Raw genomic sequence first — 22,204 nt, 5'->3', positions numbered from 1 at the left:
AGATAAATTTCCTTGGCAATTTAGGAGTCTTCTAGAGGATACATAGTCTGATAACTTACTCCCAAATTATAGTACAGAGGCTGAAATCCCAGTAGACTAATGACCCCATAGTATACTTACTAGTTTCTCCATCAAGAGGGTGATATCAAGAAAATAGAGAAATTCTGGAAATGATGTAAAAAATATAGACCATATTTTCCAGAGGTAAGTAACAACTGCTTTTCAAACTAGAAATTCTAACCACTACTTGAAAACAAGACAAACTGGCACCTAGCAGCAGATTATCACTTTCTGAATTATTCATTTTTTTTGATAAATTTCTCAACTTCCCATTGTGTTTTGCTCATGGGAACTTGGGTTTATGATGAGACTCTTTCTCCACAGGGGTGAGGAGGTGAATAACTCAGAGTGTGTGGGGGCCATATCAGTGGCTTTGGGATTCTGAAAACATTTGATGTCCCCTCAGATTCATCTCTTGTCAAGAACAGAAAAGAAATCTTAAAAAGGCATCTTTTTAAGACTAAACAGCCTGACTAAATAGCCAATGGAGTATTATTTTCCTTCCCCTTCATCTCTTCCATGAAAAATGTCTCCTTTATATGCTATGGGATTTGATGTTCTTAGAACCTGAAAAGATCTTTATGACACAGTCTCGTATCTGCTTGGTTTTCACCCCATACACAATAGGGTTCATAGTGGGAGGCAAGAGCAGATAAATATTGGCCACAATGATGTGGCAAGATGGAGGGATTGCATGGCTCCCAAAACGATTAAAAAAGAAGCAGAAGAAGGCTGGACTGTAGGAGAAAACAATGGCACAGATGTGGGCAGTGCAGGTGCTGAAGGCCTTCTGTTGAGCATCTGCTGAAGAGAGATTGATCACTGCTCGGAGGATCATGGTGTAGGAGACTGTGATGCACAGGATGTCAAAGCCCCCAATCAGGAGGGCAGCCATCAGACCATAGATAACATTGGCCTTGATATTTCCACAGGATAACTTAGCTACAGATAGCTGGTCACAATAAGTATGGTGTATTATATTGCCCTTGCAATAGGGTAGTCTCTTGGTGAAGAAAATCAAGGGCATGATGAGCAACACTGCTCTCAGGAAAGTAGCAAGCCCAACCTTTGCAATGACAGGATTGGTGAGGATAGTTGAGTAGCGCAGAGGGTAACAGATGGCTACATATCGGTCTAGGGCCATAAGCATGAGTACCCCAGACTCCATCCCTGTGAAAGTATGGATGAAGAACATCTGGACTAGGCATTCTTCAAAGCTAATTTCCTTGAGATGAAACCAGAAGATGCAGAGAGCTTTAGGGATTGTACTAGAGCACATGACAAGGTCAGTAAGGGAAAGCATGGCCAAAAAATAATACATGGACCTGTGCAAGGAGTCCTCATAGCAGATGAGGTAGAGGAGTCCACAATTCCCTACCATGGCCACCACATACATGGAGCAGAATGGGAAGGAAATCCACATGTGCATGTTCTCTAGTCCTGGGATCCCATTAAGAATGAATGAGGCTGGTGTTACATCTGTTTGGTTCAGAATTACCATAATTAAGCTGGTATAAAAATTAAAAAGCTTGAAGGGTTGAAGTTTTATTTTTGTTTTGTTTCATTTTTTGACCCTCTGAGATTTAGAAAAATTAAAAAAGAAAAAAAAATCTTTGCTGTGCTCCCTCTGTCTCTTCTCTCTGTTAAATATTGTATTGTAATAACAAGAAAACAAACATTTTAAATGCCCATGCATGTTTATTTATACATTGTTTAAACTAAGTTTAAGCCATTGTTTGTTAATTCATTAATTTATCAGTTCCTTTAATAATATATACTTCACACCTACTCTGTGTCAGGTTTTATCACAGATATTGTTGTCTATATTACTTTAAAACAAAAAGATATAGATACAATCCCCATAAACTTAGAATCAAGTATAATTGTGTTACACTTATGATTTGTGTCATTATGATCTCTCAAATTGATACTTGTTATAATATCTTATTTAAATATTAATTATTATGACCTCTCCATTTGGGTATTTCTTAAGGTAGAACTAAATGATTACCTCACCAGTGGTGCAACAGATATAATTAGGATGTATTTGTTATTGTTCTTATTTTTAATAATAATTCATATTTATACTTAACATGTACTAGGTAAAGTTCTAAGAAGTTTAGAACTTTACGTTAACTCATCTCATCCTCACTAGATGCCCAGGATGCATTTTTATTAATCTACACTTTATTATTGAATAAATGGAGGTTCCGTGTAGATGAGGTTTCTTATGTCTGAATTTCAAAGGCATTCTCAAACTCTTAGTTTAAGGTATAGATATTAAGAGGATTGTTGATAATTTTTACATGAACTACTCTTCTTTGCTTTTCTTAATTTATTTGTTTTCTGGTCCTGAAATACTTAAGAACATTTTAAAACTTCTATGCTTTCACATTCAATGCTGGTAATGGTGATGATAGAGGTGTATGTGTGGATGTATGTCATTTATTGTGCAGGCATTTATTGGGTCTTCTTGGGTCTGGAAATCTGTGACCTTTGGTTTTAAAAATTTTCTGGTATTAACATTTATTTTAAAGATTGAAGACAATTATATATATATATATAATATGTATATATATATATGTATATATATGTATATACATATGTATATATATATGTATATATATATTTCTGGTTTTTTTTAAGATTTTTTATTTATTAATTTGACAGAGAGAAATCACAAGTAGATGGAGAGGCAGCCAGAGAGAGAGAGAGGAGGAAGCAGGCTCCCTGCTGAGCAGAGAGCCCGATGCGGGACTCGATCCCAGGACCCTGAGATCATGACCTGAGCCGAAGGCAGCGGCTTAACCCACTGAGCCACCCAGGCGCCCCTATATTTCTGTTTTTTGTAGTTCTTTTTTTTTATGTGTTGTATTAACTTTTGATAATATCATCCTAACTGTGTCCTTGTTATTTTATTACTATCACTTTTATTTAGATATGGAATCTTCTGGTCTAATTCCCTTCTTCTCATTTTTTTCTTTTAAAAATTTTATATTGTATCTCTTGATTTTTTAATCTATTTTCTATAAAAATTCCTGAATTCTATAACCCAGGTGTCTCGGCATTTTTTGTTGTCTAATATTACAAATTTCCAACAACCCAGTTTCTTCCAAATCTTGTGACTCTGACAGTAATATACATGTGTACATAGGTAATGCTTCATATATAATTTCTGTTATCATCTAAGTTTCAGTTATTTATTTTTGTAGCTTTCGTCTTTTACTTTGGAGGAGTTTCTCATATATCTGGTAATTTTTTAATGTTAGTTCACACTTAAGAAAGAGGCTATAGAGAGCTGATTTGAAATACCGTGATGAGTGAATTTCATCAATCGGTAGGATTTACTTAGAGTGCTCTAGCAGGGATCTCTACTCCCTTGGAGGCATTCTTAGTAATCACTGTTCTAGCTTTTTTCCTCAGGGACTTCTGATTTTTGCAGAAAGTCTATATCCTGGAGGATTTCATGGTTGGCTGCCAATGGTCTTGGAGTTAAGGAGTAGAAGGGTACTGAGGAACTCACATTAAAATAAGACTACTCGATTCAATTATCTCATTTTTTTTTTTTTATGAATCTTCATCCTTGGCCTTCATCACACCTTTTATACACATTCATATTATCAGTTGCAGTTTCTTTCTAGAATATACTTCTAGTCACATAAGAGGATAATTAACATTGTTAAGGATAGTGGAAGAATTAGAGATATCAAGTTGTTCTTCATTCAGTTTTTCTACCTACACCTATGTTTTATCTTTATATATCTGCACCATGGGATGGCAGATTAGGTACTTCAAAAGACAACTTTTTTTGAAATAATAAAGTGACATAGGATGAACATGTTTAGAACAGTGCTCTTCAAATATTCCTTCTATGGCATTACAAAAATCATAGATTAAATTAAATGCTGTAGTATAAATATTATTGCTTGGAGAGCACAAATGAACCACCAGAAGAAACAAAACCAGATTGTTTACTTCATAAATCACCAGAAATTACAAATTTCAAAAAAATCCTGAAATAGAGAAAACAAAGGATATCCAAGGAAGCAGAAAAAAGTAATGTGCTAGGAAAAGTAAATATATTGGTCTGGGAAATAAAGATCAGCTATGTAAACCACACTACAAATTGGTCTCAAAGTGATTTTTTTTAAAGATTTTATTTATTTAGGGGCGCCTAGATGGCTCAGTGGGTTAAACCTCTGCCTTCGGCTCAGGTCATGGTCTCAGGGTCCTGGGATGGAGCCCCGCTTCGGGCTCTCTGCTGAGCAGGGAGCCTGCTTCCCTTCCTCTCTCCCTGCCTGCCTTTTAAAATCTTTAAAACATTTTATTTATTTATTTGACAGACAGAGATCACAAGTAGGCAGAGAGGCAGGCAGGGAGAGAGGAAGGGAAGCAGGCTTCCGGCTCAGAGAGAGCCCGAAGCAGGGCTCCATCCCAGGACCCTGACCTGAGCCAAAGGCAGAGGCTTAACCCACTGAGCCACCCAGGCGTCGCTCAAAGTGATTTTTAAAAGAATATATATATACATACATCTATATATGTATATATATATTTATTGAGTAAAACAATAGAAGCTTATTAAGCAAGTATACAGAAAAAGCTCTCAGGAATGAGAGGGATCCTGAGAGAGTTGCCTATAAGGGCATCTGTTAAAAGTAACTGTTTTAAGAAGCAGTGTATTAGAAAGTGTACCATACTCAAAGTATGCAGAGACTTTTGTTTTGTAAACAGAAAACATATCAAATAACCAAAATAACAATACACACCAAAAATTTTGGAGACAATATTACACTCAGACAATGCAGAAATAAAAGCAAGCAAATATTGGATCAAGATCATACTGAACAAAAGTCAAAGAAAGCCTTGACACAGTGCAATGAGAGGTGATACATCACATTGCTTTCTCTGTAGTTTTGGCAAAGTTTCTCCACAACCAAAACATTGCACAGTGTTGATATAATTCTCTGGCTCACTTTGTTAGTGCACAGATTTTTAAAATGAGACACTTAAAAGTAAGATAGTAAGTAAGTAAGTAAGTAAAAAATAAAACAAGATTCTGAAATTATATCACAGCTTATTAACTGCTTCTTAGTTTCTTATTATAGTGTCACTGGTGTGACCTTCAACTGGAAACACAAGGCTAACAAAAGCATTACAGTTTGCATTTTCAAAAAAGAACACTATGTGTTTTCTAAAGTAAGAGTTGTGTTTTCATGAAGAATAATTATGCCATCAAGTTTCCTTCTGTCAGGCTTGTAAGTGTGTACTTTATATTTGAATACAACAATATTTTTCATGAATTTCAGATATATCATGAATGGAAATTTTACAAACTATAAAAATAATATATATCTATATAAGTGCATATATGTTTATCCATCTATCCATCTATATATGTTATCTATTAAAATGAAATAGATACTGAAATTCTTTTGATAAATATTTGGCTAGTATACAATAAATTGTTGTATGTTGTAGAAAAAATAGTATCACTACTCAGTTCTCCTTAATACATTAAAATACTCAGGTCTTTATTTATCTGTACAATAGAGGGAGATTAATTTAGAAAAAAATAGGTATCTATAATTTTAAAATAGGCAATATATTTCTGAGATTCCTTGTGCTGTGTTCTACAGAATATCTTTCCTAAATATGAAATAAATATCCTACATATATCTCTTGTGCCTTCTTTTTATATATATTTTTAACTACTAAAATTAACTTTCATGTTACAGAATAATTTCAAGTCTCATCCTTAATACATTTGCAAAGCTCTCAGGGGTCCATGCTTATACACAGGTAATATAGTACTAACCACAAAATAACTAAGGAAATTTCCAAAATAAATTTAAGTGATTTCAATACATCACAACTTAATTGTTCTAGCAAGGAAAATTAACTACTATCATGTCATGGGTGTAGGTAGGTATTTTGGAATAGTAACATTAATACATGTCTATTATTTGTAAAGCACAATTTGATATCATATTTTGTCTATTGTCATTTCCAAACCCCATAAAACAAGCCTGTTTTCTCCTTAGACTGTTCAAAATCTCTAAAACCCATGGTCTTCTCTTATATAGCAGTGAGTCCCTCCAGGCAAGGGCTGTTATCTAAAATGGATTAAATACAGTCTTAACTAAATCTCTCTAGAAATGAATCAAGAAAAATTGGGTTCTCTTTCTGAGAACAAGGAGAGGGCTGGTAAGAATCAAGAGTGTTCTGGCCATGACTGAGAACTATTCACCTAGTTCTCCCCCTTTTCTTCTTGTCCTGGGCATGATTCATACCTGACTTCCAGTACAACAGAACCAGTGATTCCCACTTTGTTAGGGAAATGACACAGATACTCGTAATCATGATGGAAAGTTACACTGAACTGCAATCTGAGAATTGGGGAAACAAGCATTTTGTATCCTCCAAGCCTCCCACAACACTCCTGTCTTCAAACATGGTGAGTGGACTCAAGTCTGTATTTCTGAGAATGCCATAAACAATTCATATACATTCAAAGCCTCTACTTTATCTTTATGTCTAAAAAAAAGAAAAGAAAAGAAAAGAAAAAATCCTGTGTCTAGTGTCCCTTTTGCATTCCTTTAATACCTTGGTTTCTGGAGAGCAGACAGTGAGCTGAATACGATCTGGTCCAGGTGTTCAGGATCTTAGTTCAAAAGCATAGGCTATATGTACATGCACAACCCTCAATTTCTAAGTCCCATGATACCTGTACTAGTGTATTGGGTGTTTAAGAAAAATGTCCGGGGTGCCTGGGTGGCTCAGTGGGTTAAAGCCTCTGCCTTCGGCTCAGGTCATGATCTCAGGGTCCTGGGATCGAGCCCCACGTCGGGTTCTCTGCTCGGCGGGGAGCCTGCTTCCTCCTCTCTCTCTGCCTGTCTCTCTGCCTCCTGTGATCTCTGTCAAATAAATAAATAAAATCTTTAAAAAAAAGAAAAGAAAAAGAAAAATGTCCTATATATCCTAAAGGGATAGTACAAAAATTAGAGACACAGACGCTTGTGTAACAATCAAGCTAACCTTTATGGGAGGAGGAAGAGTAGAAGCTTTCCAGTCTTACTGCTTTATGATGATACCTAAGTGAATTATTTCATATGCATGTGTGTATGTGGGTGTGGGTGTGTGTGTGTGTGTGCGTGCATGTGCACATGTGTGAAGACTTACTTAATGGAGAGGAATTGAACACAAATTTTAGTAGAAGTGAGAGATTTTAGTATTGTCAAGTTTTCTTTCCATGTGAGCCTTTCTTGAAGGGCACATGGTAAAAGCACTTCTATAGAATGTTTTAGTCCCTCACCCATCCATCCATTTCTTCTTTTATTCACTTATTTTTTAATGTCTCTAAGTCAATAACATTAGTGAGCACTTAGTCATCTCCAAGTGAGGGTAGTGAGTATAAAAAGAAATTAAACAGCATAAACTTTGAAAACTTTATGCTAGGTCAAATGATACAGATATCCACATATTGTGTTATTCCATCTTTATGAAATATTAAGAATAGGCAAATCCTAGAAGAGAAAGTAAATTCTTGGTTGCAATGGAAGGAGGTGATGGCTTTTTGGGGGAGATGACTAAAATATTCTGGAATTACATAGTGGTGATGATTGCACAGTACTATGAATATACTGAAAGTCACCGAATAGTACATTGAACATCATTAAAATGGTATATTTGGGGGCTCCTGGGTGGCTCAGTTGTTTAAGCATCTGACTTTTGGTTTAGGCACATGGGTTGTCATCTCATGGATCCTGAGATGAAGCCCTGCCTCAGGCTCTGTGCTGCTTGGGATGTATGCTTGAAGATTACCTCCCTCTACCACTCCGTCCCTTTGTTCTGTCTCTTTCTCTCTCTTATATAAATAAATCGTTTAAAAATGGTGAATTTCATATTAATTGACTTTTATGGCAATTTTTAAAAAGTTACACAAATTCAGTGAATTTGAGATTCAGCTGTTTTTTGGCTTTATTTAACTATTTGCTTTTGTGCAGGGTAGTTTTTCTTTATAAAGATTTTTAAAAATTTATTCATTTGAAAGAGAACAAGAGTGAATGAAAGAATGAGCAATGGGCAAAGTCAGGTGTCAGATGGAGAGGGAACAGCATGCTCCCCACTGAGCAGGATGCCCCAACAGGGGGCTGGATCCCAGGACCTCAGGATCATGATCTGAGCCAAAGGCAGATGATTAACAGATCCACCCAGGTGCCCCTGTGCAGTGCAGTTTTGTTTGTTGTTTTTAGAATAAAACTTCTTCCCCTCACCCCCTGCTTTTTAAATTTTAAATTCAAGTAGCCAACACACAGTATCAGGTTTTGGTTTAGTGTTCAATGATTCATTAGTTAGTGTAACACCCAGTGCTCATCTATCAGAGTTGCTCCTTAATGCCCATCACCTAGTTAGTAACCCTATCTCCCTCTCGATCTTCCTTTCCACAACCCTCAGTTTGTTTCCTGTAGTCGAGAGTCTCTATACTTTGGCTCCCTCTCTGCTTTCTTCCCATTCATTTTTTTGCTCCCTTCCCATATGATCCTCTGAGATATTTCTTATAGTCTACATATGAGTGAAACTGTATTATAATTGTCTTTCTCTGATTGACTTATTTCACTTAGCATAATCCCCTCCAGTTCCATCCATGTCAATGTAAATGATAGGTATTCATCCTTTCTGAAGGCTGAGTAATATTCCTTTGTATATATGAACCACATCTTCTTTTTTTTTTTTTTTTTTTTTTTAATTTTTTTATTTTTTATAAACATATATTTTTATCCCCAGGGGTACAGGTCTGTGAATCACCAGGTTTACACACTTCACAGCACTCACCAAATCACATACCCTCCCCAATGTCCATAATCCCACCCCCTTCTCCCAAACCCCCTCCCCCCGGCAACCCTCCGTTTGTTTTGTGAGATTAAGAGTCACTTATGGTTTGTCTCCCTCCCAATCCCATCTTGTTTCATTTATTCTTCTTCTACCCACTTAAGCCTCCATGTTGCATCACCACTTCCTCATATCAGGGAGATCATATGATAGTTGTCTTTCTCTGCTTGACTTATTTCGCTAAGCATGATACGCTCTAGTTCCATCCATGTTGTTGCAAATGGCAAGATTTCATTTCTTTTGATGGCTGCATAGTATTCCATTGTGTATATATACCACATCTTCTTGATCCATTCATCTGTTGATGGACATCTAGGTTCTTTCCATAGTTTGGCTATTGTGGACATTGCTGCTATAAACATTCGGGTGCATGTGCCCCTTTGGATCACTACATTTGTATCTTTAGGGTAAATACCCAATAGTGCAATTGCTGGGTCATAGGGCAGTTCTATTTTCAACATTTTGAGGAACCTCCATGCTGTTTTCCAGAGTGGCTGCACCAGCTTGCATTCCCACCAACAGTGGAGGAGGGTTCCCCTTTCTCCGCATCCTCGCCAGCATCTGTCATTTCCTGACTTGTTGATTTTAGCCATTCTGACTGGTGTGAGGTGATATCTCATTGTGGTTTTGATTTGTATTTCCCTGATGCCGAGTGATATGGAGCACTTTTTCATGTGTCTGTTCGCCATCTGGATGTCTTCTTTGCAGAAATGTCTGTTCATGTCCCCTGCCCATTTCTTGAATGGATTATTTGTTCTTTGGGTGTTGAGTTTGCTAAGTTATTTATAGATTCTGGACACTAGTCCTTTATCTGATATGTCGTTTGCAAATATCTTCTCCCATTCTGTCAGTTGTCTTTTGATTTTGTTAACTGTTTCCTTTGCTGTGCAAAAGCTTTTGATCTTGATGAAATCCCAGTAGTTCATTTTTTCCCTTGCTTCCCTTGCCTTTTGCGTTGTTCCTAGGAAGATGTTGCTGCGGCAGAGGTCGAAGAGGTTGCTGCCCGTGTTCTCCTCAAGGATTTTGATGGATTCCTTTCGTACATTGAGGTCCTTCATCCATTTTGAGTCTATTTTTGTGTGTGGTGTAAGGAAATGGTCCAATTTCATTTTTCTGCATGTGGCTGTCCAATTTTCCCAGCACCATTTATTGAAAAGGCTGTCTTTTTTCCATTGGACATTCTTTCCTGCTTTGTCGAAGATTAGTTGACCATAGATTTGAGGGTCTATTTCTGGGCTCTCTATTCTGTTCCATTGATCTATGTGTCTGTTTTTGTGCCAGTACCATGCTGTCTTGATGATGACAGCTTTGTAATAGAGCTTGAAGTCCGGAATTGTGATGCCACCAACGTTGGCTTTCTTTTTCAATATCCCTTTGGCTATTCGAGGTCTTTTCTGGTTCCATATAAATTTTAGCATTATTTGTTCCATTTCTTTGAAAAAGATGGATGGTACTTTGATAGGAATTGCATTAAATGTGTAGATTGCTTTAGGTAGCATAGACATTTTCACAATATTTATTCCTCCAATCCAGGAGCATGGAACATTTTTCCATTTCTTTGTGTCTTCCTCAATTTCTTTCATGAGTACTTTATAGTTTTCTGAGTATAGATTCTGTGTCTCTTTGGTTAGGTTTATTCCTAGGTATCTTATGGTTTTGGATGCAATTGTAAATGGGATTGACTCCTTAATATCTCTTTCTTCTGTCTTGCTGTTGGTGTAGAGAAATGCCACTGATTTCTGTGCATTGATTTTATATCCTGACACTTTACTGAATTCCTGTATAAGTTCTAGCAGTTTTGGAGTGGAGTCTTTTGGGTTTTCCACATATAGTATCATATCATCTGCGAAGAGTGATAATTTGACTTCTTCTTTGCCGATTTGAATGCCTTTAATTTCCTTTTGTTGTCTGATTGCTGAGGCTAGGACCTCTAGTACGATGTTGAATAGCAGTGGTGATAATGGACATCCCTGCCGTGTTCCTGACCTTAGCGGAAAAGCTTTCAGTTTTTCTCCATTGAGAATGATATTTGCGGTGGGTTTTTCATAGATGGCTTTGATGATATTGAGGTATGTGCCCTCTATCCCTACACTTTGAAGAGTTTTGATCAGGAAGGGATGTTGTACTTTGTCAAATGCTTTTTCAGCATCTATTGAGAGTATCATATGGTTCTTGTTCTTTCTTTTATTGATGTGTTGTATCACATTGACTGATTTGCGGATGTTGAACCAACCTTGCAGCCCTGGAATAAATCCCACTTGGTCGTGGTGAATAATCTTTTTAATGTACTGTTGAATCCTATTGGCTAGTATTTTGTTGAGTATTTTCGCATCTGTGTTCATCAAGGATATCGGTCTATAGCTCTCTTTTTTGGTGGGATCCTTGTCTGGTTTTGGGATCAAGGTGATGCTGGCCTCATAAAATGAGTTTGGAAGTTTTCCTTCCATTTCTATTTTTTGGAACAGTTTCAGGAGAATAGGAATTAGTTCTTCTTTAAATGTTTGGTAGAATTCCCCCGGGAAGCCGTCTGGCCCTGGGCTTTTGTTTGTTTGGAGATTTTTAATGACTGTTTCAATCTCCTTACTGGTTATGGGTCTGTTCAGGCTTTCTATTTCTTCCTGGTTCAGTTGTGGTAGTTTATATGTTTCTAGGAATGCATCCATTTCTTCCAGATTGTCAAATTTATTGCCGTAGAGTTGCTCATAGTATGTTCTTATAATAGTTTGTATTTCTTTGGTGTTAGTTGTGATATCTCCTCTTTCATTCATGATTTTATTTATTTGGGTCCTTTCTCTTTTCTTTTTGATAAGTCGAGCCAGGGGTTTATCAATTTTATTAATTCTTTCAAAGAACCAGCTCCTAGTTTCGTTGATTTGTTCTATTGTTTTTTGGTTTCTATTTCATTGATTTCTGCTCTGATCTTTATGATTTCTCTTCTCCTGCTGGGCTTAGGGTTTCTTTCTTGTTCTTTCTCCAGCTCCTTTAGGTGTAGGGTTAGGTTGTGTACCTGAGACCTTTCTTGTTTCTTGAGAAAGGCTTGTACCGCTATATATTTTCCTCTCAGGACTGCCTTTGTTGTGTCCCACAGATTTTGAACCGTTGTATTTTCATTATCATTTGTTTCCATGATTTTTTTCAATTCTTCTTTAATTTCCCGGTTGACCCATTCATTCTTTAGAAGGATACTGTTTAGTCTCCATGTATTTGGGTTCTTTCCAAACTTCTTTTTGTGGTTGAGTTCTAGCTTTAGAGCATTGTGGTCTGAAAATATGCAGGGAATGATCCCAATCTTTTGATACCGGTTGAGTCCTGATTTAGGACCGAGGATGTGATCTATTCTGGAGAATGTTCCATGTGCACTAGAGAAGAATGTGTATTCTGTTGCTTTGGGATGAAATGCTCTGAATATATCTGTGATGTCCATCTGGTCCAGTGTGTCGTTTAAGGCCTTTATTTCCTTGCTGATCTTTTGCTTGGATGACCTGTCTATTTCAGTGAGGGGAGTGTTAAAGTCCCCTACTATTATTGTATTATTGTTGATGTGTTTCTTTGATTTTGTTATTAATTGGTTTATATAGTTGGCTGCTCCCACATTGGGGGCGTAGATATTTAAAATTGTTAAATCTTCTTGTTGGACAGACCCTTTGAGTATGATATAGTGTCCTTCCTCATCTCTTATTATAGTCTTTGACTTAAAATCTAATTGATCTGATATAAGGATTGCCACTCCTGCTTTCTTCTGATGTCCATTAGCATGGTAAATTCTTTTCCACCCCCTCACTTTAAATCTGGAGGTGTCTTCGGGCTTAAAATGTGTTTCTTGGAGGCAACTTATAGATGGGTTTTGTTTTTTTATCCATTCTGATACCCTGTGTCTTTTGACAGGGGCATTTAGCCCATTCACATTCAGGGTAAGTATTGAGAGATATGAATTTAGTGCCATTGTATTGCCTGTAAGGTGACTGTTACTGTATATGGTCTCTGTTCCTTTCTGATCTACCACTTGTAGGCTCTCTCTTTGCTTAGAGGACCCCTTTCAATATTTCTTGTAGAGCTGGTTTGGTATTTGCAAATTCTTTCAGTTGTTGTTTGTCCTGGAAGCTTTTAATCTCTCCTTCTATTTTCAATGATAGCCTAGCTGGATATAGTATTCTTGGCTGCATGTTTTTCTCGTTTAGTGCTCTGAAAATATCATGCCAGCTCTTTCTGGCCTGCCAGGTCTCTGTGGATAAGTCAGCTGCCAATCTAATATTTTTACCATTGTATGTTACAGACTTCTTTTCCCGGGCTGCTTTCAGGATTTTCTCTTTGTCATTGAGACTTGTAAATTTTACTATTAGGTGACGGGGTGTGGACCTATTCTTATTGATTTTGAGGGGCGTTCTCTGAACCTCCTGAATTTTGATGCTCGTTCCCTTTGCCATATTGGGGAAATTCTCCCCAATAATTCTCTCCAGTATACCTTCTGCTCCCCTCTCATTTTCTTCTTCTTCTGGAATCCCAATTATTCTAATGTTGTTTCGTCTTATGGTGTCATTTATCTCTCGAATTCTCCCCTCGTGGTCCAGTAGCTGTTTGTCCCTCTTTTGCTCAGCTTCTTTATTCTCTGTCATTTGGTCTTCTATATCACTAATTCTTTCTTCTGCCTCATTTATCCTAGCAGTTAGAGCCTCCATTTTTGATTGCACCTCATTAATAGCTTTTTTGATTTCACCTTGGTTTGATTTTAGTTCTTTTATTTCTCCAGAAAGGGCTTTTATATCTCTCGAGAGGGTTTCTCTAATATCTTCCATGCCTTTTTCAAGCCCAGCTAGAACCTTGAGAATTGTCATTCTGAACTCTAGATCTGACATATTACCGATGTCTGTATTGATTAGGTCCCTAGCCTTCGGTACTGCCTCTTGTTCTTTTTTTTGTGTTGAATTTTTATGTCTTGTCATTTTGTCCAGATAAGTGTAAATGAAGGGGCAAGTAAAATACTAAAAGGGTGGCAACAACCCCAGGAAAATATGCTTTAACCAAATTAGAAGAGATCCAAAATCGTGAGTGGGGAGAAAGGGGATAAAAAGAGGTTCAAAAAGGAAGAAAGAAAAAAAAAACAAAAAGAAAAGAAAAAAAAAAGAAAAGAAAAGAATTTTTAAAAAAAGAAAACACCTAAAAAAAATGTAAAAAAGAAAAAATATATATATTAGATACACTAGTAAAAAATCGTTAAAAAAGAAAAAGGTAACAGTTAAAAAAAAATTTTACCCGAAGACGAGAAAAAAAAAAAAATGAAAAAGAAAAAATTAAATTAACTGCAAGACTAAAAAAAATCACAGGAAAAAAGCCATGAGTTCCGTGTTTGGCTTTCTCCTCCTCTGGAATTCTGCTGCTCTCCTTGGTATTGAGACTGCACTCCTTGGTAGGTGAACTTGGTCTCGGCTGGATTTCTTGTTGATCTTCTGGGGGAGGGGCCTGGTGTAGTGATTCTCAAGTGTCTTTGCCCCAGGCGGAATTACACCGCCCTTACCCGGGGCCGGGGTGAGTAATCCGCTCGGGTTTGCTTTCAGGAGCTTTTGTTACCTGAGCGCTTTCCGTAGAGTTCCGGAGGACGGGAATACAAATGGCGGCCTCCTGGTCTCCGGCCCGGAGGAGCCGAGAGCCCAGGGCCCCACTCCTCAGTGCGCCCTCAGAGAACAGCGCCCAGTTACTCCCGTCTGCCTGACCTCCGGCCGCGCTCCGAGCTCACCGAGCCTGCGACCGGTTCAAGGTAACACGGAGCTGCGAGCTTACTGTCGGCTCTGTCTCTGTAGCCGGCTTTCCCGTTCCAATACCCGCAAGCTCTGCGACACTCAGACACCCCCGATCCTTCTGTGACCCTGCGGGACCTGAGGCCACGCTGACCCCGCGTGGGCTTCGCCCCGGTTTAGCCTCTGGAGCAATGTCCCTCAGCGGAACAGACTTTTAAAAGTCCTGATTTTGTGCACGGTTGCTCCGCTGCTTGCCGGGAGCCGGCCCCTCCCCCCGGGGTCTATTTTCCCGTCGCTTTGGATTCACTTCTCCGCCGGTCCTACCTTTCAGAAAGTGGTTGTTTTTCTGTTTCCAGAATTGCTGTTCTTCTTCTCTTCGATCTGCCGATGGATTTTCAGGTGTTTGCAATCTTTAGATAAGCTATCTAGCTGATCTCCGGCTAGCTGAAGCAGTCTCAGCTTGCTACTTCTCCGCCATCTTGACTCCTCCTCCTCGAACCACATCTTCTTTATGCATTCATCTGCTGAAGGACATCTCAGCTCCTTCCACAGTTTGGCAATTGTGGACATTGCTGCTAGGAACACCGGGGTACAGGCAGTAAAGTTTTAATGGGCTTACCATACGTCTGTTCCCACAGGCTTCCACACGTAAGTTTATGAAACATACTTCAACCAGTGAAGATGTTACTTGAAAGACACATGCCCAGTGGAGGTTCATTAAGTGAACAATAGAGCTAATACCTTATGCTTCTATACCTATGCTTACATACACTAAAATCTTGGTGTTTTTGTTTGTTTGACTAACACGGGGCTTTAACTCATGACCGCGAGATAAGCTGAGATCAAGAGACAGACACACAACCAGGGACCCACCCAAATGCCCCAGATCTTAATGAAAAATATGTAATTGAAATAGAGTTTATATGCAGTGTAATTTTAATGAGTTAAGCATATGGCTATTCCCATATGCTTCTACACCTGTGTGCAAACACTTTATTTCTTATTTCTTTTGATTTCTTTTTCTTTTTTTAATTTGAATATAGTTGACACACAATGTTGAATAAGTTTCAGATATACCACATAGAGATACAGCATCTCTATATATAATGCTATGCTCACCACAAGTGTAGCTGCCATCTGTCACCACACAATGCTATCTATTACAATATCATTGACTGCATTCCTTATGTTGTACCATTTATTCCCATAATTTCTTCATTCCATAACTTTGAGCCTGTATCTCCCACTCTCCTTCACCCATTTGGCCCTCTGGCAACTATTAGTTGGTTTTCTGTATTTATGGGTCTGATTCTGCTATTTGTTTATTTGTTCTTTGTTTTGTTTTTCTAAGATTACACACATAATTATAGTCATATATTCTTGCCCTCTGGCAACTATTAGTTGGTTTTCTGTATTTATGGGTCTGATTCTGCTATTTGTTTATTTGTTCTTTGTTTTGTTTTTCTAAGATTACACACATAATTATAGTCATATATTCATTTTTCTCAGTCTAACATATTTCACTTAGAATAATTCCCTCTAAATCCATCCATGTTGTCTCAAATGGCACAATCTCATCCTTTTTTATGGCTGCATATTTTCTTGTGTGTGTGTGCATATATATATATATATATATACACACACGTACCACATCTTCCATATCCATTTATCTGTCAATGGACATTTAGGTTGTTTCCATAGTTTGCCGCCTCCAAATAATGCTGCAATATTGGGACGCCTGCGTGGGTTAAGCCTCTGCCTTTGGCTCAGGTCATGATCTCAGTGTCCTGGGATTAAACCCCACATCGGACTCTCTGCTCAGCAGGGAGCCTGCTTCCCCCAACCTCTCTCTGCCTACCTCTGCCTACTTGTGACCTCTGTCTGCCAAATAAATAAAATCTTTTAAAAAAATAATGCTATAATAAATAGAGGGGTGCATATACCATTCCAAATCAGTGTTTTTGTATTCATTGGGTAAATACCCAGAAATGGAATTATTGGATCATATGGAATTTCTGTTTCTATTATTTGAAGAAACTTTGTACTGTTTTATACAGTAGCTCAGCTATTTTTTTCTGAATAAGTATTCCCCTAATGGCTGCCAACTTTTAATTAGTATCAAGAAGGTGAAAAAGTTGATTTTGACTGTGTTTTTGTTTGTTTTTAGTTTATCTATTGCTTTTATTAGGGACAAACCTTAATATTGTTATTTTACCATTTTCACTTATGTCACTCACAGTTCACTGGTTTTTGTGTGAACACAAGTATTTCTCTGGATGAAATGCCCATGAGTTTAGCTGCTAAATTGTATGATAGTTCCAGTACTTTTTTTTTTAAGCAACTATCAAAATATTTTCCAGAGTGCTGTCCCATTTTATAGTCCTACCAGTAATGTATTAATAATTCAGTTTCTCCATATTCTTGCCAGAATCTCATGCTGTTAGGTTTCATTTTATCCTGTGTCATGGCTGTGTATTGACTTTCTATCTCAGTTTTAATTTTTATTTGTGAATGGCTAATTATGTTGAACATTTTTAAAAATTTTTATTTAAATTAAAATAGTAAACATATTGTGTATTATTAGTTTCAGTGGTAGAATTTAGTAATTCATCAGTTGCATATAACATGTAGTTCTCATTACATCAAGTGTCTTCCTTAATGCCTGTCACCCATTTACCCCATCTCCCACTCACTTCCCCTCCAACAACCCACAGTTTGTCCCCTATAGTTGAGGGTCTCTTATGGTTTTCCTCCCTCTGTTTTTAACCTTATTTTTCCTTCACTTCTGCTATGTTCACATCTTTCGTTTCTTAAATTCCACATATGAGGGAGATCATATACTGCTTTTTAATATTATCCACTTGTTATTTCTATGTATTTATCAATGAAATTTCTGCTTGTATTTATGTCTATTTTTGAATTGGATTTTTTTTCCCTTGGAGTGTGTGTGTGTGTGTAATTGTATATGTGTGTTGGTTGGGTCTTGAAAATATTTTTCTTATTCTGTACATTGTCTTTTCATCCTCTTAGTAGGGTCTTTAGCAGAATAAAATTTTAAAAAAGTTGATGCAGTTTAATTTTTCACCTTATTTTCTTTTTGCATTATATTTTGTTATAAAGTCTAAAAACTCTGCTTAATTTTAGATATTGAAGATTTATCCCATTGCTTTTTGAAATGGTTTACATCTGCAAGTTTTTCATCTACATTCATTTTCCATTTGAGTTAATTTGTGTGTAAGGTACAATCAACAATCAATCTTGATTTAGGTTTACAGTGTTCTTAGTTTTGCCTACCAACACCCAATTCTTTCAGCAGACTTTATTGAAAGGCTACATTTCCTTTATTGAATTTCTTTTGTTTGTGTGTCAAAAATCATTTGAGCATATATGCGGGGGTTTATTTCTAGTTTTCTATTCTGTTCCATTGTTCTATGTTCCTGCCTTCTACCAATAGCACAGTCTTGATTATTGTAGCTAGGTAAGTCTTGAAATTGCAATGACTCCTTCCTCATTTTAGTATGTGTTTTCAACTGTTTCAGCTATTGTTATTCCTTTGATGTTCTAAATAAATTTTAGAATAATTTTGTTTATATAAAAAAAATCTTGCCTGAAATTTTATAAAAATTGTAACACATCTGTGTATTAATTTAGGGATAACTTATATCTCTTTATTCATGAATATTGTATGTCTCTCCATTTAGTTGGATTTTTAAAAATTTCTTTAATTGGCAATGTAGTCTTTTAAAAATAATATACATTATTATAATATATAAAGGTAACTACCATTCCACCTTATACTTCTATGAGCTTAACTATATTAAAATACCTCATTTAAATGGGATCATAACATTTATTCTTGTGTGGCTGACTTATTTCACTAAGCATAATATCATCAAATGCTATCTATGATATAGCATATGACAGTTTACTTTTTTATACCTGAATAATATTACCTTGTATGTATATACTATATTTTTTTGTCGATTTATCTATCTATAGACCTTTAGGTTACTTCTGTATTTTGGATATTTTGAATAGTGCTGCAATAAACCTAAGAGTACATATATGTAATTGAGATCTTATTTTAAGCTCTTTGGGATAAACAATCAGAAGTGGGATTTCTGGATCAGATGGTAATTCTATTTTTAATTTCTCGAGGAACCTTCATACTATTTTTTATAGTGGCTGCACAATTTTTCATTCCCACTGGCAGTGGATATGGGTTCTAAGTTTTCTACATCCTCACCTAAACTGTTTGATTGATCTTATGGTTGCCATCCTAACAAGATGATAAATGATATCTCATTGTGGTTTTGATTTGCATTCTCCAATGATTAGTGATGCTGAGTATCTTTTCATACCTATTGGCCATTTGTCTGTCTTCCTATTAAGCAGAAGTGATGAAAATAATAAAATGTGTAATGCTTCTGAAGTAAAATAATGAAAATGTTTCAAGTTATCAGGAATACAGAATTGGATTTGCTATTCCTGGAGATAGAGTGAGATGAGCCTAGAAAGAGGCCTATTTGATTTGTTAACATGTAAGCCACTGGTGAAATTGATAAAAACAATTTCAGGTGATGGATATGATGACAAAAAGACCAACTGGGGGAAGATGGTTTCAAGTTGAGAAAGTAAAGGGAAAGATGACGACAACTTGTTCTTCAAATAGGTCCTCAAGAGGGCATGACTTAGGTTCACCTGAACACTGGACCCAGGCAATTGTAGGCTCCTCATGCTCTCCCCTGTCCTTGGACTGTGCATCCTACTTACGCCCCATTAAGGACACAATCTTAAGAAAGTAATATGCTGCTGAGACCATGTGGGCGGTATGTGAGACTGAACCCAGTTAACACCTCTATATAAACTCTTAAGACTTTGGCAGGCAGGTGCAAAGGGCTCATCTTGCAGTTACCCAAGTCTTGTATGTATGTTCCCTTGGTTATAAAAACTGTCACCTACCAATCTGGAGTGGTCTGCTTCTCTCTTCTGTTTCTGCTTGCCCTCTATGTACAAAAGTCAGTTTATGAACCAACACTTATTCTGGGAGTTTTGAGGTCAAGGTGAGCAGAGAACTAGTGTAAAAAATGGAAGGTGGTTATATATTAGAGGATGGTGTTGCTTTGTAAGATATTAAAATGTGAGGTTGTAAAGAGTTACTAATTAAATAACTAAATGCAATATGATTGATATAGCTTAACCTTGGTGGAGATAATACGTATTCTCTTAAGTTGGACAAAAAGATATAATGATAACAATTTGGTTTATTCTGTAGCCCTTGCAAAATTGGCTTTGATCATAAGACATTAATATAAAAGAACTCTTTCTTCCAGTCTTTCATTGTTCTTTTTTATTTATATGAATCTTAAATATTAGAAAGATATTTAATTTTACTTACTAGATTCATAATTGCAGGTAAGAGGAAACAATTTGATTTCAATCCCCTCTCATGCTGCTTATAAAACATTATATTGTGTGCTACATTTAGTTAAGAGATCTGTCTACCTGAACTTCCAGATTGTGTGCTTCCAAAGGTCCTCTTGAAGGAAACTGGATATCAGATTAGTCGGTAGTGAAAAAATGTGTGTGTCATGGCTAGGAGAGACCTATTCAGTGAGATTCTCTCAGATACCCAGAGACTTAAAATTTATTACATTAATGACTTCATACATAGGGTAATTTACAGCTTCTCTTTTAGGAAGAATTCATTGAAAAAACATATTTTAGTAGTGATTAAAAATATATAGCACATATTCTCCAGAGGAAAGGAACAACTGGCTCTCAATGTAAAAATTATAATAGCTGTTTGGAAACAGGATCACCTACTCTCTATTTTTTTTTAAGATTTTATTTATTTATTTGACAGACAGAGATCACAAGTAGGCAGAGAAGCAGGCGGAGTGGTGGGGGAAGCAGGCTCCCTGCTGAGCAGAGAGCCTGACACAGGGCTTGATCCCAGGACCCTGAGATCATGACCTGGGGTGAAGGCAGAGGCTTAACCCACTGAGCCACCCAGGTGCCCCCCTCTCACTTTATTTTTTAGTGAAAATGGGCTAATTAGGGTTTGTTCAAAGATATGTGTTCCTTCTCTTAAGAATGAGAAGGAAAGAGAATTCATAGAAAATTTGGTTTGCAGGCCTGTTGAGATTCTCAAAACATGTATTTAGAAATGCACCACTCATGCCAAAATAATGTTTCCTGAAATATTTTACACTTCTTGCCTAATCAGGAAATCTGCTCTGTCATGGAAATGTCTTTTTTTTTTTTAATATCTCATTTAAATGCCATGGGATTTGACATCCTTAGAACCTGAAAGGATCCTTATGACACAGTCTCGTATCTGCTTGGTTTTCACCCCATACACAATAGGGTTCATAGTGGGAGGCAAGAGCAGATAAATATTGGCCACAATGATGTGGCAAGATGGAGGGATTGTGTGGCCCCCAAAGCGGTGGGAAAAGAAGGAGAAGAAAGCTGGACTGTAGGAGAAAACAATGGCACAGATGTGAGCAGTGCAGGTACTGAAGGCCTTCTGTCGAGCATCTGCTGAAGAGAGGCTGACCACTGCCCGGAGGATCATGGTGTAGGAGACTGTGATGCACAGGATGTCAAAACCCCCAATCAGGAGGGCAACCATCAGACCATAGATGGCATTGGCCTTGATATTCCCACAGGATAATTTGGCTACAGACATGTGGTCACAGTAAGTGTGAAGAATTATATTCCCTCTACAGTAGGGCAGGCGCTTGGTGAGGAAAGTGAAGGGAATGATGAGTAACACCCCTCTCAGGAAAGTAGCAAGCCCAACTTTTGCAATGACGGGATTGGTGAGGATAGTAGAGTAGCGCAGTGGGTAGCAGATAGCCACATAACGGTCCAGGGCCATAAGCATGAGCACCCCAGACTCCATTCCTGTGAAGGTATGGATGAAGAACATCTGGACCAGACATTCGTCAAAGCCAATTTCCTTGAGATGAAACCAGAAGATGCAGAGAGCTTTAGGAATTGTACTAGAGCACATGACAATATCAGTTAGGGAAAGCATGGCTAGAAAGTAATACATGGGTCTGTGCAATGAATCCTCATAGCGGATGAGGTAGAGCAGCCCACAATTCCCTACCATGGCCACCACATACATGGAGCAGAATGGGAAGGAAATCCACATGTGTATATCTTCCAGTCCTGGGACTCCTCTAAGAATGAATGAGGCTGGGATCCAGTTTGTTTTATTCAACATTAGCATGATCAATTAGGCCTAAACTTCATGTGTGTTTTCTAGAGTAAGAAAAAGAAGAAAAATATACTTTACAGCTACTGTTCCCCTCTCACACCCACAGCTTAAAATTCCATAGTGCATTTTAATGATCAACCAAATTTTCTGAGATTCAGGGGTTAGTTTTCTTTTGTATATTTTTTATTCATTAATTAAAATATCTATTCATCTAACAAATTCTTATTAAGTAATCCAATTCTTATAAACCAATTCTTACTAAGCAATTAAGCAACCTTACCACAGATATTGA

General features: G+C 37.2%; 2 protein-coding genes across 2 annotated transcripts; both read right to left on the bottom strand.

The window, feature by feature from the left end:
• Positions 1-595: 595 nt before the first annotated feature.
• Positions 596-1,561, bottom strand: LOC131821563 (olfactory receptor 52N4-like). Its single transcript, XM_059157756.1, has one exon. The coding sequence runs from the start codon at positions 1,559-1,561 to the stop codon at positions 596-598; it is 966 nt and encodes a 321-aa protein (XP_059013739.1).
• A 19,397-nt stretch (positions 1,562-20,958) lies between these two features.
• LOC131821556 (olfactory receptor 52N4) lies at positions 20,959-21,924 on the bottom strand. Its single transcript, XM_059157742.1, has one exon. It carries the CDS (start codon positions 21,922-21,924, stop codon positions 20,959-20,961), a length of 966 nt encoding a protein of 321 aa, XP_059013725.1.
• Positions 21,925-22,204: the final 280 nt, after the last annotated feature.

This window comes from Mustela lutreola, chromosome 1 (genome assembly GCF_030435805.1).
Source record: "Mustela lutreola isolate mMusLut2 chromosome 1, mMusLut2.pri, whole genome shotgun sequence".
Classification (NCBI taxonomy): Eukaryota; Metazoa; Chordata; class Mammalia; order Carnivora; family Mustelidae; genus Mustela; species Mustela lutreola.
The sequence above is the reverse complement of the archived record's forward strand: the minus strand, read 5'-3'. Positions and strand labels throughout refer to the sequence as shown.